Source organism: Lepisosteus oculatus, chromosome 19, assembly GCF_040954835.1.
Source record: "Lepisosteus oculatus isolate fLepOcu1 chromosome 19, fLepOcu1.hap2, whole genome shotgun sequence".
NCBI classification, from domain to species: Eukaryota; Metazoa; Chordata; class Actinopteri; order Semionotiformes; family Lepisosteidae; genus Lepisosteus; species Lepisosteus oculatus.
The window spans coordinates 15984336-16000351 of record NC_090714.1 but is presented as its reverse complement, the minus strand read 5'-3'; the positions used below and the strand labels follow the sequence as shown (position 1 = coordinate 16000351).

General features: G+C 50.5%; 1 protein-coding gene across 2 annotated transcripts; it reads left to right on the top strand.

Moving 5' to 3' along the window:
* The first annotated feature begins 6522 nt into the window (after positions 1–6522).
* On the top strand, positions 6523–15963 carry cdip1 (cell death-inducing p53 target 1). 2 transcript variants are annotated; one of them, XM_015360192.2, is made up of 6 exons: positions 6523–6613; positions 8918–8987; positions 9664–9773; positions 10417–10560; positions 10901–11174; positions 11490–15963. In XM_015360192.2, the coding sequence occupies exons 3-6, from the start codon at positions 9689–9691 to the stop codon at positions 11599–11601; spliced, it is 615 nt and encodes a 204-aa protein (XP_015215678.1). In that variant the 5' UTR covers positions 6523–6613; positions 8918–8987; positions 9664–9688; the 3' UTR covers positions 11602–15963. The 2 variants fall into 2 exon arrangements, with proteins under 2 accessions (XP_015215678.1, XP_015215679.1); XM_015360193.2 differs by lacking the exon at positions 6523–6613 and adding an exon at positions 6783–6872.
* The last annotated feature ends 53 nt before the right edge of the window (positions 15964–16016 follow it).

Sequence of the window (16016 nt, the reverse complement as noted above, 5' to 3'; positions counted from 1 at the left end):
GAGGAGGCAGAAAGGTCACTGAACTAGGCCCAGGCCTGCAGAGCATTATGGCGCCTGAGGTAGTTTTGAATTGGTGAATCATTTTCGCACGGCCCAATGCTGTGCCAACCATATACTGACTTACAGGACCGATATTATCCTCCCATGTTAGCTATTATAAATATACTGTAAGCAAAGGTTCTCTCTCAACGTAACTTCAAGGTTTCAGATCGTGGCCACTTGGCCTCTCTGGATCATTTGGTTGGGATTGGGGTCCTTAGGCCTGCTCTACGCAATAAATACTGGAGTAAAGAAAGTACTTTAAAGAAAATAGAAAGCTTGCTTTTTGAGATGTATTCAGTGTTTTTACCAGTATTTGACTTGAAGCCCAACTCCAACATGCTGATTTGGAGGCTTTCCCATTGTAAAGGCTGTCCTGTAAAAAACGCATGAGCTGCCTGCTCTCAAACTACCTGCAGCGAGGGCTGAAACCCAACCCCAGAGTCTGAACTCAAGGCTTTAATCATAGTGGAACCATGATACGCTGACTGTGCGAGACAGATCATCATATAACTAAAAGCCCAGGGCTCTCCAACATCCCCATTCCTTCGCCTGCGTCAGGCTTGCGTGACTCTGTCATTATTGCACAGTGCAGTCTGGGCAGGGAAGCAGAACCGGGCCTGACGGCTGAGAGGTACTTGGTCCGGTACCAGAGGGGTAGCAGACTGTACTCGGGTCCGAGTACAGGAGCTGGGGGGTGCAGTTTGCCCTATAAAAAGCAAGCTGTGAGTCTTCCAGTCCCCAGGAGAGGAAAAACGCCTCCCGAGTTACTCGTTAATAAAGCAGCAGTGAAGCCTTGAACATCATGTACAGTGAACCGGTCCGGTACTACCACAGATGTGCCGCCGGGCCCTGGGTCAGTGTGCACACAGGCTGGCACTGCGGCTGCTTTCCAATGAGCTCACGAGAGCAGCAATCCTGACCACAGGTGGAGACTAGGAATCTACATGCTGACTTGGGGTGTCTTAAGGCTACCTGGTCCTTCTCCCTCACTGCCTGAGACTCCTCCTCGCCCTCCACTCCCTCTCCTTTGTTTTCTCTTCAGTGTCCTAGTCTCCACGAGATCTCTCCGGGCACAGGAAGGCTTTTGATTTCCGGAAGGTGCTCCAACTACAGCCCCTCACCTCACGTCCCCTCGCCTTGTTTGTTTCTGTGTTCTCAGGGCGTGTCTTGGATACCAACCCTGTGCCATCTTGGCACAGTGCCCCCTGCACAGCTGCCAAGAAAGCACACAACCCAGGCACGCCAGGTAAACACTTTATTTCCTCTAGCAATTCACTCCTTACAGACTCTCTCCAGTCACTCTGCGTTCCACTAGGTCTTGCATGCACTGCTCATACTCAAATCCTGTGTGGTGATGTCTGCGTCTTCTGGGCTCTCACTGGTGCTTTCTGCTCTGACCGTGCCTCGGTTCGTCTTTTTGAACAGCGACGGTTTGTGTCCGATAGCAGACAGCAGACTCGTGTTAGCCAGTCACTCTAACCCACATTGTTTCTTATGCTTAAAACTGAAGAGAATACTTCAAAACTGTGATGCACTCTTTGGAGAATGCCTTACTCGCTCTTCAGACAAAATGCTTCATGCTTCCTGCTCTTGAAAGACAGCGGGAACAGAGCTCACATGACTGTGAGGCTCACATGTCTGACTGTGTCTGTGCTCCCTGTGTGAGTGAGCAGTGTTTCAGATGCGGGGGGGGTCCTGTCGTCGCCATGGTGTCCAGGGGTCTGCTGATGTTGGGAGTTCTGTCACAGCAGGACATTCCCGTGCAAACAGGAGGAAGTCAAGCAGGAGGGACACGGCCTGCCCCCTCTCTCTCCCAGGGTGCAGTGCTCATTGTAATCCAGTTCCGTTTGCTCTGGCACAGGCCTGTAGAAATGACATTAGCAACAAGAGAGAACGATATGTCGCTCATTTGTTAGATATTTTGTTTTGTCATGCACGTACCTTCTTGTGAGTTTGAACTTCTCATAACGTGTGCAAGATTGGTGCCGTGAAAAGAAAAAAAAAAGAACAACAAAAATATCTGAAACATTTGAATTTATTGGAAAAGTCCTCTTAGCTGTGCTTGATCCGACAGGCTCCCCTGGTGCCTGGGTAGCTGAGGGTGTTTCTCCTGCCTGCTGCAGTGGCCCTCCACCAGCCTGTTTGCGGGAGAGAAGCAGGGCAGGGTGTTAGGAATGAAGTGGGATCCGAGTGTCCTTACGTGTCCCGCTGCTCTTTGTGGGCGTTAGATCCAGGAAGACTCAGAGATTCTACTCTGATGTGTCAGCCACTGGCAACGCAGATTAGATCACCTACTGCTGTAAACATTTCTAAAGATCAGCTGGAGAGCTACGTTGGGTGCCATACAGAGCGCAGGGCTGCCGTGTGTTTGGCAGCTCAGGGTGAGAGCGCAGGGGTGCTCAACTGTGCCCAGTGCTTGACTGATGAAGGTTAGTTGTCAAGTTTGCTACCAGCTATCCCAGCATTACACAACTGTGTGCCCACCCCCCCTCTCTCCCAGCGCACCCCCCCCGTCGTGAGCAGTGACTCGATGCGTCAGTGACGCGGGGCCGCGGTCTTATCCCATGGCTCCATCTGGCTGGATGGCACGGGGACAGGATGTGTCAGACAGGAAGGTGATGTCATCCCCCGAGCAGATTCAATTTCATTCATGCTCCCCTCCAGGCGGGGACAGACACACACTGACGCGCTGGCCACCCCCCCCGCAGCCCGGGCCTGTCTGCGCTTGAGCGGGAGCGAGGGAGCCCAGCTGCCTGTTCCCGCTACGTCACCCCTGCTCTGTGAGAACAGGCCGCGGCCCCGGCGCTCGGGGCTCGTCAACAGCAACGCTCTCCCCACAGGGCCGGGCTGCGAGGGCCAGCTGGGGGGGGGGGTTTCCCCTCTCCCTTTTCCGTTCTTTAGAAAAGGAGTTGAGGACTCGTCCATCAATGCCTCCATTCTGGGCTCCGCTACGGGCGGTAAGCCCCTCGGGAAGGGAGATGCTGAAAGGGGCCCGGAGGGGCAGCCTGATCGGCACAGCAGTGCCAGCGTGTTCCTCCTCCTCCTCCTCCTCCTCCTCCGAGCCCAGCTCGGTCCCGGTGAAGATCCTCCACGTGGAAACTTTGCGAAGGTGGCAGGGGAACCTGTTGGTAGCCTTTTTGCTGGCTTTTTCTTTCACGGTTGCGCTCACGAAAAACAGGGGTGTTCTCTCTAGTCCCCCCCCATGAAGAGCGTTCGGCCCTGACCCCTGGTTTCTGCAAAGGAAGGAGAAAGGCAGTACCCATTCCCGCCCGTGTTCCCAGCGGTGCTGGTAGAACATTCCTAATAGTCATTCCTTCTTTTATTCTGTGCCCTGCGCAGCCTTTTACGTTGCCCTGCCTGCTTTTCCTCAGTTTCAGCTTGGGGAGTTCACTTAGGGAGGGGAGCAGGGCGGGACGTGCAGAAGCTTGTGCAAATCGGAGTGAGCCAAGGCGCTCAGCGGCCGTCGGAGCCGGGGCTCCCCGGGCCGGCCGCCGCAGCTACAGCAGGGGGGTCCCCGTCTGGTGAGGCGCCCCTCCGAGCTGACCCGCTGGCTGGGCACCCGGAGGGCGAGCTTTCCTGCTGTCCTGAGCAGACCGACAGCCTCCCCCCCCCGGAGCAGGGCAGGGGAAGTGGGGTCACCGCGGACCTGAGCGCTGACGGCGCAAGGCGAGGAAGTTTTGCAGAAGTGGGAGCCCAGCCCTGCTCAGCCCCGTGCCGTGACTCAGAGCCGCCCGCGGAACAGGGAAGTCACGGCGAGCGTTTTCATTGAAAACAACGGGGCTGCGGCCGCCCTTCCCAGATTAATTCACAAGAATGCAGACACTGGGGCTCGGCGCGTCACGCAGGCAGACGGCTTTCATTAGGCAGAGCCGGTACAGGAGCTTTTCCCCAAAGGGCTTCTGATCCCGCGACGAGAGCTTCCGTGTGGGACCGCCGATCCCGGATTTAGTCACATTGATTGAATTACATAGCAATACTACACGAGCATTTCTCTCTTTTCTTTTAAAAAAACTGACCTACAGGCTCCAACAGGGCCCATATTCCTCGGAGCCCCCCTAGTGGCCAACAAGAGTTCACTAGACCAGTCGCATCTGCACCCGATCATTATTTTGGCTGCTTAATAAAAGGGCTTTTGTATTCGTTCTGCGTTGTAAATGTACTGCACGCAGTGGCGGATGTGATCAGAGGCTCTTAGGCTACACGTTGTGTACCCCCCATCTCGTTACCAGAAAAAAAGCGAGAGAAAATACTATAATAATTCAGTGACGGGTTCGGCCGCTCCAGCCGGCAATGCGTACAAAACACTGTACCTTTCGAAGGGGATACAGCAGCCATCCTCTCGGCACACACTCGCCGTTTCAGAGTTTTCTTCTGAAGAGGGTTTTAGAGAAATACCTCTCGGTGTTGATGTGGTCTCTCCGATGCTGCAACATCCGCGTCTCGGTTTTGACGCGATTCCGGGCCCAACTGAGCCCGGCATGCCCGCCGCTGTCCACCTGGTTCACCCCAGCACGCTGGGGCCGAGCTGTAGGCAGCGGGAGCTGCAGGTGCACCAGCACGGCGGCGGCTCGGACATGGCGGCGGACGGCGGTGGCGTTTCGGACGGCTCTGCCTCTGGCTCCGTCGCGGGAGCTGCTCGTCCTCAGGAGCCCAGTGTGCGCCCAGGCCAGGGCTACTGTAGCTGCAGCTACTGTGACTTTTCAACCGCGCTTGCTGTGGCCCTGGCTGCACCGTTAGCCGCCAACCCAGGATCGGGGTTCGGCTCAGCAAACGTGAAATAACCAGTCGCTCTGGGGATCTTTTTCAGCAGAGCCTGCTCACACGGCTCTTTCAACCGCCCTGCTTTAAGCCTTTGCGGCCCGCTGTCATATTTTCTATCGCACATTGTGAGGCTGGCTACCGTAAACGTGCACCAGATTGATCAACGACGAATCCGCCGAAATACATTTGAACTGCGAACCCGTTGCATCGAACCAGTCATTGGTTCACGCATGATTCAACGTTTTTATGGACCAATGGGGGCCCACAGGTCCGTTTAAAAAAATAACCCGGCCAATCCGGGGGCCCTAGGCTACAGCCTATGCTAGCCTGTTCGTTAATTCCCCCGCAGTCCGCACGTACTGTCAGTGCAAATAATAATAATAATAATAATAATAATAATAATAATAGAAGAATAAATAATACACCCTCACCTTTTTAAAGAGACTTGTTATGTTCCACTGGGAGTTCTATTCTCCCCCAGATTATTATTATTGTTGTTTGGGGAGCAGAAGGCACACAGACACCCCAAACAAAGTCAGCTCTGCCCCACAGGAAGTTGGGGATCCGGGCTCTCTCTGGGGGGGGGGGGGGGGCTGGGTTGTCTTTAACGTGCCCAGGCCACAGGACGACAAGGGCTCGGCCACTTCCTGTCAGCGGCCCCATGCCTGGGCCCTGCCCGCTCAGGCTGGCCGTGGCGAGACTGGGCCCTGGCCTGGGAGCCGGCGCTGGGGCCGCTGACCCCTGTGGCCTCTCACGCCCACGTGCTGCCGCCAGCCGGTCGCGCAGCTGGGCCCGGTGCCCCCGGACTCCTGGGACCGCAGGACAGGCAGAGCAACGGGACACCAGTGCCCGCCTTTGGCCCCCGAGTTGGCCACACAGCTCCCGTGACACAGACTTTGGCCTGGGATGCACTTGAGAAACTGGGGTGCAGAATTCGGCGGCTCAGTCCTCCTGCAGACAGAATGAAAAGCCAGAACTTGATGGGACGCTAGTCCACAGCAGCCCTGCTCGTTCCCGTCCAGACAGCGGGGTGGGGAGTTGTGAACTAAAGGACACGAAGGGGCTGCAGGGGCTCGAACCCACAACCCAGGGACTCACCCACTCGCTAACGTGCCCCCCCCAGGGAAACTGCCCGTTGCCATGGCGCCCCAGCGGCCTCTGAGAGCCGGCGGTGACGATGTCACTTGTCCTTTTCTTCCTGGACATGAAAGACGGGCTGTTGAGACAGGCTAAAGGACTGTGTGTCCTATCAGTTACCGATGCTGGAGAGACGACTTTTTTGTTTAAAATGAAAACATTAAAATAAGCTGGAGGAGAGTGTCTCTTCCAGTTTGGGATGTTTGGACTTCTGTGGTGCCTTTTTTGCAAAGGGATACAACATTCTCCAGTTAAATCTTGCGATGGGTTTTAAATGTATTCGGGACACAGATGTGTACAGTGTAATGACTTAAACAGGATTTAAACAGAACACAAATGAAGACCAGTTATAACAACAACAACAACAACAACAAGATTCAAGTACAACAAGTGTACTGGAAAGCTTACTCGTTCAGCTGTACCCAGTAACACTAGAGAAAGAGAATAATAATAATAAAAACAACAATCATAATTAATAATTAGCGGCGGCGGCGGCGTGCCCTGGGTACGTGCTGTGCACGGCGCCCGTCTCTCCTGCGTGCTTTCCAATTGTTGATCTGTTACGTCAAATCCTCAAATGCTGCGCACAGGTTCGGGCGCGATTACAGCTCGGCTGCACAGGGGCAATCCGACCGGACCTGAGCCCGTCTCCACAGCAGAGCCGCCGGAGCAGGTAAATACCCCCCTCCCCTGGCAGAGCGGGGCTGGGGAACGGGAGGAGGGCTGTTGTGTCTGTGAAACCACTGGCCAGATTTAGGCTGGTGCTTGGGCGATGAGCATTTAATCCGGCTGCTTTTGGAAGACCGTTAGGTAGCGGCAGGCGAATTTACCGGCCCTGGAAACCTCCCAGGTCTCGTCCAGCGCTCTGAAGAATTTTAGTTTTCACGCACCCAAAAAAATAATAATGGAAATACGGGCGCTGTGCACTTACGGTAAGACCAGGATTGAATCCCTTTATTGCATCATAACAAGACGGCGCAAAAGCTCGAACGATGCTCTTCGCCTTCATTTTCAGGTTGTGGTGAACGTTTCTTATAAGGATACGGAGTTATGCTTTTTAGAAAAAAAAATACCACACATGTAGGGACGACAAAATAGATTATTTTCCCACCTCGCATGTATAATAATACGGGTTGCGTGTGAAATGAATAAAAAACGTTATACTGGTTCCGAACCCTTGTCATTTGAGGCGTCTATATTGTTCTCTAGCCGGGCGCTTGGGTCTTGTAGTTTGTTTAAGCTCAGCTCCAGTTGCTCGGCAACTGCTGGCGAACCCGGGGAACTCGATTTCCCACACACCACTGCGGCGCCCCGTCTTGGTGGATGTTGTAGTTTTTTGGTGAGGTGTTCCTAACGGATTGTTAACCGCGCTGAGAACTACAATCCCTGCGGGCCGTGTCAGATTAAGGCGTGTGGATGATATTGGTCAATATAAACCAGGATAGTTTACCTTTCGAGGCGGTGGGACCCAGTCCTGGTGCTGGATAACCACATACAGTACCCTCACATTAGCACATCATCCTTAAATCAACAATTTGTTGGAACGCATGTGAGTTGTGATCAATTGAGTCAGTTAATTGGCTCAAGTCTCTGACGCCTACCTGTAGTCTATGAGAAGGTAGAGGACATTGGGATTTTCATTTGAAATTATCCTTCATCTTCCATTCATACACAAATCCTAATTTTTGATTTATGCCTAATACCCCCCCCCCCAAAAAATATAAAAAAAAATAAAAACCCTTGCACGGTTTTTTATTCATGTCCTTTCCACTCCACTGTAATGTTTCTGTCTGTGTCTTCTTCATTCCAGTTTGTGTACTCGCACGTTTTGCAGATGCGTCTGCTTGTCCTCACTGCTCTGGGCTTTGTGCCTGCTGGCCTTGACGGAGAAGGGCTCTTGCTAACGGCCTGCTGGCCTGGAATGCAGGATTAGAGCCGAGGATCAGCCATGAAAAGCATGGCGTGCTCTGAGGGGGGATATCCGAGAGAGCCGGAGTCTGTAGGCAAGACCTCGCATCGCTGTGTGTTGGGCCTTCTGGATGACACCTACAGTAAGGTGTCTTGGTAGAATGCACTGCAGAGGATACAGACTTACTCATCTTTAAAGCTGATTGTTTTGGTTTGATAATGGGCTTAGTCACTGTCGGTGTGGAGTTTGCATGTTCCCTCTGTGTTGGTAGGGGTTTCTCAGGGTTCTGCGGTGACTTCCCACCTTCCAGAATGCAAACTGGATGAGTTACCGGGTGTCTCTTGATTGTCCCTGTGCATGTGTGTGTGTGTGTGTGTGTTGTTCTGTCCAGGGTGCGATCCCGGTGCTTCTGGGAAGGGCTTCTGGCTGCTATGACCTTTTGTGAGCAAATGCAAAGCGATGTGAGGAGCCAGACAGCTGGCCGCCTGGAGCTGCAGTCTGGGCTCTGGACTCCGGACTGAAGGATCTTGGGGTTCAGAGTGACAGAACCTCACTAGCTTTGAGTGTCCACCGTAGTTCACTCAGACTGCTCCAGGAGAAGCCTTGTGGTCTAAACTTTATTCTCAATTCTCAAAATAAATAATTTATTCTCAATTCACTTGCCTGGCAAAGTAAAAGCATATAAGGATCAAAGGAAACAGGCTCTCGAGAGGCTTCTTATAGTCGCTGACGGTACTCACATCAGTGCAAACTAATACAGCAGCACACTGAAGAGTGTACTTTGTCTTATGTCCTTCATGGAGACTGCTGGCACGGTGGGATCCGTCCAGATCAGAGGCCTCTGGCAGTCTCTGTTGGTCTGTGAAGCGCTGCCCGTGCAGGTTCGTCCTGCGCAAAGGAATAAGTTCAATGCAGCTGGTGCTGAAATGCAGTTGGGTGGAATGACCCGGCGCTGCTTCCTGCTTCCGAGCGCAGCTTTTGTTCCAGCTCTCCCAGGTCCAGAAACTGAGAATGTCTTTTTTTTCCCCCCGCTATTCCACGCTCTGTGTTTTGTTCTTTTCCCGACAGGAGGGTGGACCAGAGAGAGAGAGAGCCCGTGAAGCAGGTCGGACTGCCAAGGCCTCCCCGTTATCTGCAGGTCATTTCCCCTTTCTTCTTCTTCTCCAGGGTACCTGGGTGGAAATGTAAACAGGCTACGGATTTACGTTATCGAAAAATACAATGTGTTTTTCTCTGTCCCCAGTGGAGGCTCGGTGTGCATCAACTGAATCCGCCTCGTACTGCTGGCACAGTGGCCTCCTATTATCGCTGTGTGCGGAGTTCAAGTTTCACAGCGCTCTTGTAATCCTGCTGGGGCTCAGGGCCTCATGAAGCAGTAGTGAGATTTCCTTATTTTGTGCTCTACTATTTCGTGCCTAGATTTGGTTTCTCAGACATGAATAACCCCACAAACATCAGGACAGGCTTGCCGAGTTCTGTAGTTTCTTTGCTTATTTCCCATTGGCCTTCAAACATCACAAAGGGGCTTCCCAGTCAGCACTGGGGGCAGGGGTCCGGTCTCTGCCTGCGAGTCTGCTGCAGGTGACAGCTGTGGCAGGAGTGAAGAAGAGCAGAGGGGGGGTCACTGCCACAGCGCAGGGGGCTTCACAGTCTCCTCCCACCCTCCGCGGAGAGCTGTGTGTGCTCGAGGCCTGACAGTGTGGAGAAACATCTCCACACAGTATCCCAGCAGCCAGTAGACCCCACTGGCCTCGCGAGGACTTGATACCTGTGCAAAGGGTAGACCTAGAGCAGCGTTTTGGGTCTTTTTCCAGGTCTTTGCTGTGCCAACGCGTGAGGATGTCCAGTGACCCCCCACCTCCTTACCCAGGGGGCCCCAGTGCTCCCCCCATCGAAGAGAAGAACGGCACGCCACCTGTCCCAGGTACGACTTCCGGGTCATGCTGGGATAACAGTGATGTAGAAGGGGACAGTATTAACCAAACCCATTTACTTTTAAAAAACATCACTGCTCCACTGAAGTATGTTAATTTTGTACTGGTGAAAAGAAACCTTTCTTCTATAGTACATACTGATGTCAAGAGGATTTGGGGGCTGTTTTATCACTCTGCTAGCTTAAAAGAGACCTTGGTGTCTGGAAAACAATCAGTCATTTTGTTTTTTTAAATGCATACTGCTCAGGGGCAGGGGGACAAGTGGGGATTTTGCATCGTCGCAGTTTTGTACAGCAGCACAACTGAAATCCAAAATCCCTCCGGGCTCGTGGGCTAGCTGCCTGTCCAGTGCGATCCAGTCTCTTGCAAGATTCAGGCCGCTGTCTTGCCCGTTTCTCGGTTGCAGGTGGTCAGCCGGGCAGTGCTGACTGGAGGAGCTCGAGCCTGTACTGAAATGAGCCGTGCTGCTCTTGCCTACCGCACGGTCAGCTGCTTGAGGAGCCAGTCCGGGCCCTCTGGGACGGAGGGCAGCTCCAGGGTGCAGGAGTTGGGCTGACAGGGCTGCGAGGCGGCGGGGTGCACGCACAGGGGGGCGTCGCTGCCTGGCTCATGCTGTATTCCTCTCGCGCTCAGGGCCTGTTCCCGAGATGGCGGCTCCTGTGCAGGGACCCCCCGTTCCACCGGAAGACGCCCCCCCGCCCTACGAGGCCGTGTCTCAGCCTGGCTTCCCTCCCCCCCACGTTCCCGGAGCCGGGGCGATGCCCCAGCCCCCCCAAGGTGCGTCTCCCTCCCCCCGGTCGGTGGCAGGCGGCAGGATTAAGCCGGGGGGTTTCAGTCCAGTGAAGAAGGGTCGTTATCTGCGGAACTGCGTCTGAGCCGCCGGCGATGGCTTTGGCACGACGGGCAAAGAAATCTAAAGTAAAGTAAAGTGATCTACTCCAGCCGTGGGCTTCCATACTCGGGGTGTCCAAAACCCTAACTACAGCAATCTGGGGGGCGCGCCGGCCTCTTGAACTCCTCGCTGGGGCGACAGGCTTGGGAAGCAGCTGGTAGGCTGTATAGGGGCTAGTATGGGAAGCTACTAAACTGCAGGTTCTCCTCCCGTTTCCTCCTGCAGCTGGGTTCTACCCGCCCCCAGGGCAGTTCCCCCAGCCCATCCCGGGACAGTACCCGCCGAGCCCGGGGCACTACCCCGCCCCAGGGGGCCACACGGCCACCGTGATCGTGCCGCCGGGCGCTGCCACCACCGTGACCGTGCTGCAGGGGGAGATGTTCCAGGAGGTGTCCGTGCAGACCGTGTGCCCGCACTGCCAGCAGCCCATCGTCACCAGGGTCTCCTACGACATCGGCCTCATGAACATGCTCTTCTGCCTCTTCTGCTGCTTCCTGGGGTAAGAGACCCCCCCACCCCGCTCAGTCCACTTAAACATCAAAGTATCAAAGGAGTAGGGCTCCTCGAATCTCTCCTTGGCTCCTGCCAGTGTCTTCTTTCCCTGCAAGGCCACGTGAACCCAGTGAAGGCAGAACAGAGTCCACGATCTTCAGTCTGCTGCATGCGGGTGGCTGGTAGTGTGTAGTGCTACAGTAGTGTGTGATGAGTGCAGGGTTGAACCAGTTGTGCCCTAAATCCTCAATTGAGCTGTGAAGCTGTTCAGTTCGTGGAAGAATTCCCCTCACTGTCCTCTGCCTTGTCTTCCTTTCCCCAGCTGCAACATGGGCTGCTGTCTGATCCCTTGCTTGATGGACAACCTCAAGGACGTGACGCACACCTGCCCCTACTGCAAGGGCTACATCTACACATACAAGCGCATGTGCTAACAGGGCTACGTCTGTGGTCACAGCTCCCCCTAGTGGAATGTCTGAGTTTGTCTGTGGTAGTTACAGTCCTTTATGTTCAGTCATTCAGTCCCTGCAATGTTTTTTTAGGTAGCTGTACTGCATTTAATATGCATGTATGCATTTCTATGTATATACATATATATATGCATATGTGCAGAAATTAAGATCTTAATTGACTGGGCAATTCACTGGAAGAGTCACACGTCTGAAAAAAAGGCCCTGAAGAAAATGGGTGGTGGAGGTTTTTTATACTATTGGTGATCTTTGTGATGGGCTTTCAGGTGGGAGATTACCTCTGAACATGCCACAGTCAGCAGAAGGGCACTTTGACTAAATTAGTGTGGTGCTATTAAACATCTTTATTGTGGACTGGAAGATTAACGGGAAGATTTCTAAATCACAATTTTTTAAAACAAAATGGTTATAAGAGATTTTAAAATTGTGAACTCGAGTGAAAAAGAGCTTCTTTTTTTTCTTACACTAATTATAGCAGCCACAGAGAGTACCATATTGGGACTTTTTCTCTTAAGGTAGTATGCTGTTGGAAGTAGAAGGATAACAGTTTGTCTGAATGTTAACATTGCAGGTTCAGCTGAGGGTTCCTTTGAACTCCAGAGCCACCTTCTGGGTGATAAACAGCCATGTGGCTCGCTTAAAGTAGCTAAAATGAAGCGTTTTAGGTGATTTCAATGAGATGTCTGTTACTGTAGCACTGACTGTCAGCAGGTAGCAGTAGCTGCTGATACAAGCGGAGCTGCACAGTTGCAGACGTACTGCGTGCAGCCTCCCCGGTCGCAGCAGGAGAAAGACAGAATACATTTGCACAATGTGACAAGTCAGCGTTTCCGGGAAAAGAGTCTGATTCTTGCGTTAGCACTTTAACCGTGATTGTTTTTATTTCGGTAAGGGCATTAAAAGGCGTAGAGGTCTTCGTCCTCTGCAAAAGGGCCTGTGCAGTGAACCCGCACTAGGCTGCTGATTACAATGTAGATGGAAACTAATGAGGAAAGTACAAGGAAGAGTTTAGAGCAGTTTCCCGTAACGTTGTGAGAAATTCAGAGGGTGAGGTTTGTGATATGCTTGTTAGTTATCTGTTCTGCAGCTTGACTGTAGTTCAGAGTCTCTTGTTAATAGAGGAGCAGGCCCAGTAGACAAGGGGCAGTGTACGGTGCTGTTTATGGAAGCAGTATCTATAGCTTAATGGTGCGTTGTTGCCATTGATTTAGTCAAGTAAGTAGTATTGTGTCCTTCAACAGAGACACAGAGATCATCGGTATGGGAGCAGAAAAGTATAAATGAAACTGTATTTTGCCATTCATCTTATGTTTTTCTAACACTCACAATATTTACGCAAGTATCAATCGAAAATGATTGCACTAGTGGAAGGACCATGCAGATCCGTCATTACAGGAGTTGTATGAGGTGGGTGTGCAGTAGTTTGTGTTCAGTTCCTGGTCCTTGGGAATTTGGGGTTTTAATGATGCACCTGTTCAGATGTATCTTGGTTCTGTGTAAACGTGTTTAATCAGGGACACCCACAATTCTTCTTTATGTGGTGATGGGGTAGTAGAGGGGGTCTGGTTTTGTTTTTCATCTTTTCAAAAAAGATACAGGAGCAAAAATGATCTGGATCGTAAGATAAATGCGTGTAACAGTTTGTTTAAAACTAGCCCTTATTTTTAAAACTGATCTGCCCTGTGGAAAAGGCAGTCGTTTTATTTATTTTTTTAAAGTCACTAAAATGATTGGTGGTAAGTTTTCAGTGTTAACGTTATTTACATTATAATCAGTTTTAAATGGTTAAAAGGCTTACAACATTATCTGCAGTAGCTTATTTTCAATTTCTTCCCCGATTAGCTTGTGTTAGCTGCATATTTCTCTCAGTTCTGTGAATGCACATTAATCTGGCACAATATTTGTCAACTGCTGTTTACCCAAAGCATTAATTTAATCTACATTTATTTGGCGTTAATGAGGCAGCTGCTGTAGATACCTTTCATAGAAATGACTCAGCAGAGAGCAAACAGTGAGTCAGCAAAGAGCTTTTCTGCTGTGACAAGTAATTAGCATAAGAGCTGCTTTGCTTTCTTGCACCAGTGCATGACGTAATTATAATCCTACGCCAGTTATTCCTCGGTCACATGCCTGGCCCGTGTTTGCGATTGAAATTTCTGTTGCCGTCAGCTTCTCTCTGCTTCTGCTCATTGCTATACCGACAGAAGGGGGTTTGACATCCTGTCTGATAACGCTTTCAATTTATAATCAGTTGATAAGGAAGAGATGAGTGAAGCATCCTATCGCATTGCTTTTAAGTGTGCATTCATGTCATTTTTGTACAAAAGGGACAGTGCCCTGGTCCGTTGTAGTTGGTTTAGCTTTGTAATCTGTGATCCATGATGCCTGGATTTGAATCAGACTGTAGATGTACAGTTATACTGTATTTCAAATGTTTTTGTTTTCAGAAGAATTACTTTTACCTGAAATAGACAAGTTGATCTTTTAGACGAGTTGAGTGTCACGGCCCGCATAGCAGGAACTGCACTTGCAGGCATACATCGGGGAAACCCCACTCAAGTTCAGATGGAGAACGTCTCCTGACTGTCATCTGTACCCAATGTATTAATCAGAAAGCCTTTTACTCAAGCAGCATTACTGAATGCTACCTTGACACCAAACTGGCACTCAGAAGCTCAATCAGTATTATTCCCTTTAATTCATTAAGTTGCAGGCTGAATTCTCTCTGCCGGTAGTTAAGGGTTATTCACTTTCTGTGCTGTTTGCATCACCTTTTTTTCCTCCTTTCTCCTTTCCTCACAGACCATCTCTGGAATTCATGTGTGTGTTGTAGTCCCAGTGTGCTTGTTTTCACTCACTGTTGATGAATTTACATGCTGCCACTGGGAAAGTGCAGTAAAAGTGTGAGCTATTTTAGCCCTGCTATCACTGAAAGAGAGATTCTGTAGTGCTTTTCTGACATGCTTTCCAGGACAAAGACTAGGTTTCTAGGACTGTGATCCTTGAGTTGTTTTAGAAGAAAGCTGCTTTAGCCCTGTGCTCCAGCATTGTTGTTTCTGGATATGATGACAGCGATACACCAGCACGACCCGCCAGCTGCTCTTACCTCTGTGTCCACCTAGTGTACTGTAAGCGGCTGTTCTGGAGCCTCTGATCCATTCCGCTAACAGAATCTTTCTTGCACAATGCTGTGTCACATAGCTGTCACCGGGTCCACTTGCATCACTGCAGACTAGCACAGATGCATGTTCTTCACAGGCGCGAGATAGGAAACGTGTTCTTCACTCCAGTCCTATGCAGTGTGTTGAATAAAGAGGGTTTTCAGTAGTTTCTTCGCCATAAAATTAGATGACATTTAGACCAATAAGATAATTCCAAGCACCAACTCTGTTAAGGAATAACTTTATTGGTTCTGTCTGACTGCCACAAGTCATGGTATGAAATGCGTTAAGTTCTTGCTTATGTCTGGGTGAAATACATATGTAGCATTTCACATTTTTTCTTAATGTTTTCACTACACTCACAAAGTAGCTGTTTTGATGAAACTCTGCTTCCTGGTATAAAATAATAATTGCTTACACTTATAAAGCGCTTTACAGGTAATGGGGACTCCCCTCCACCGCCACCAATGTGCAGGATTACGCAACTTTGACCAAGTGTCAAGGATCAAGCCTCTTCACAAATGCCCAATGATATCAAGCAGGAACACTGCAGGGTGCAAAACCTTTTGAATGTGGTAAAGAAAAAGATTTGTGGTTTGTCCGTGGAGCCACCTGCCAGTAAGCACTCAATGAAAAATACATTGTTGCTTCTGTCGGCCATTCAGACCTTAATTATTCCATTCTAATTACATTTTTTAGGTATGTTTATTTCCAGTATATTTCTATTTTTTAAACTATGCTATTAACTACCTAGCATGTTTCAAAGTCTGAAAAAGCCTATCGGCTGCAGCTAGTAAAAATGAATTGATGATATATCGTAAATGTCCCATGGCAGTGCATGTTCGAGCTTCTTATGGATATTTTGCAAAAGCAGGCTGGCCTCCTTTGACATTGTACGCTCCAGCCCTCTCTGTACGCAATGTGAAGTGGCTTGCAGTGCTGTGGAAAGGCTGTGATGTTAAAGGTGGGTTGAAGTGCACAAGTATTTTTTTAGGAAAAGACAATGAGATCACCTTCAATCCAGTCACCGGTATTCTCTGTTTCTATCTGTGTTGCCATGTAAATTACACTGCTGCGTAAGATGAGCCATGCGAGCTGCTCCACTACTACTGCACTGGATACTAAATTATTCTTTTAACAATAAAAACAAAAAGCAAAGCGAGAACCAGCCTCTTTCCTTTAGCTTTCTAAGAATATGTTGGTTCTGAATGACCAGCG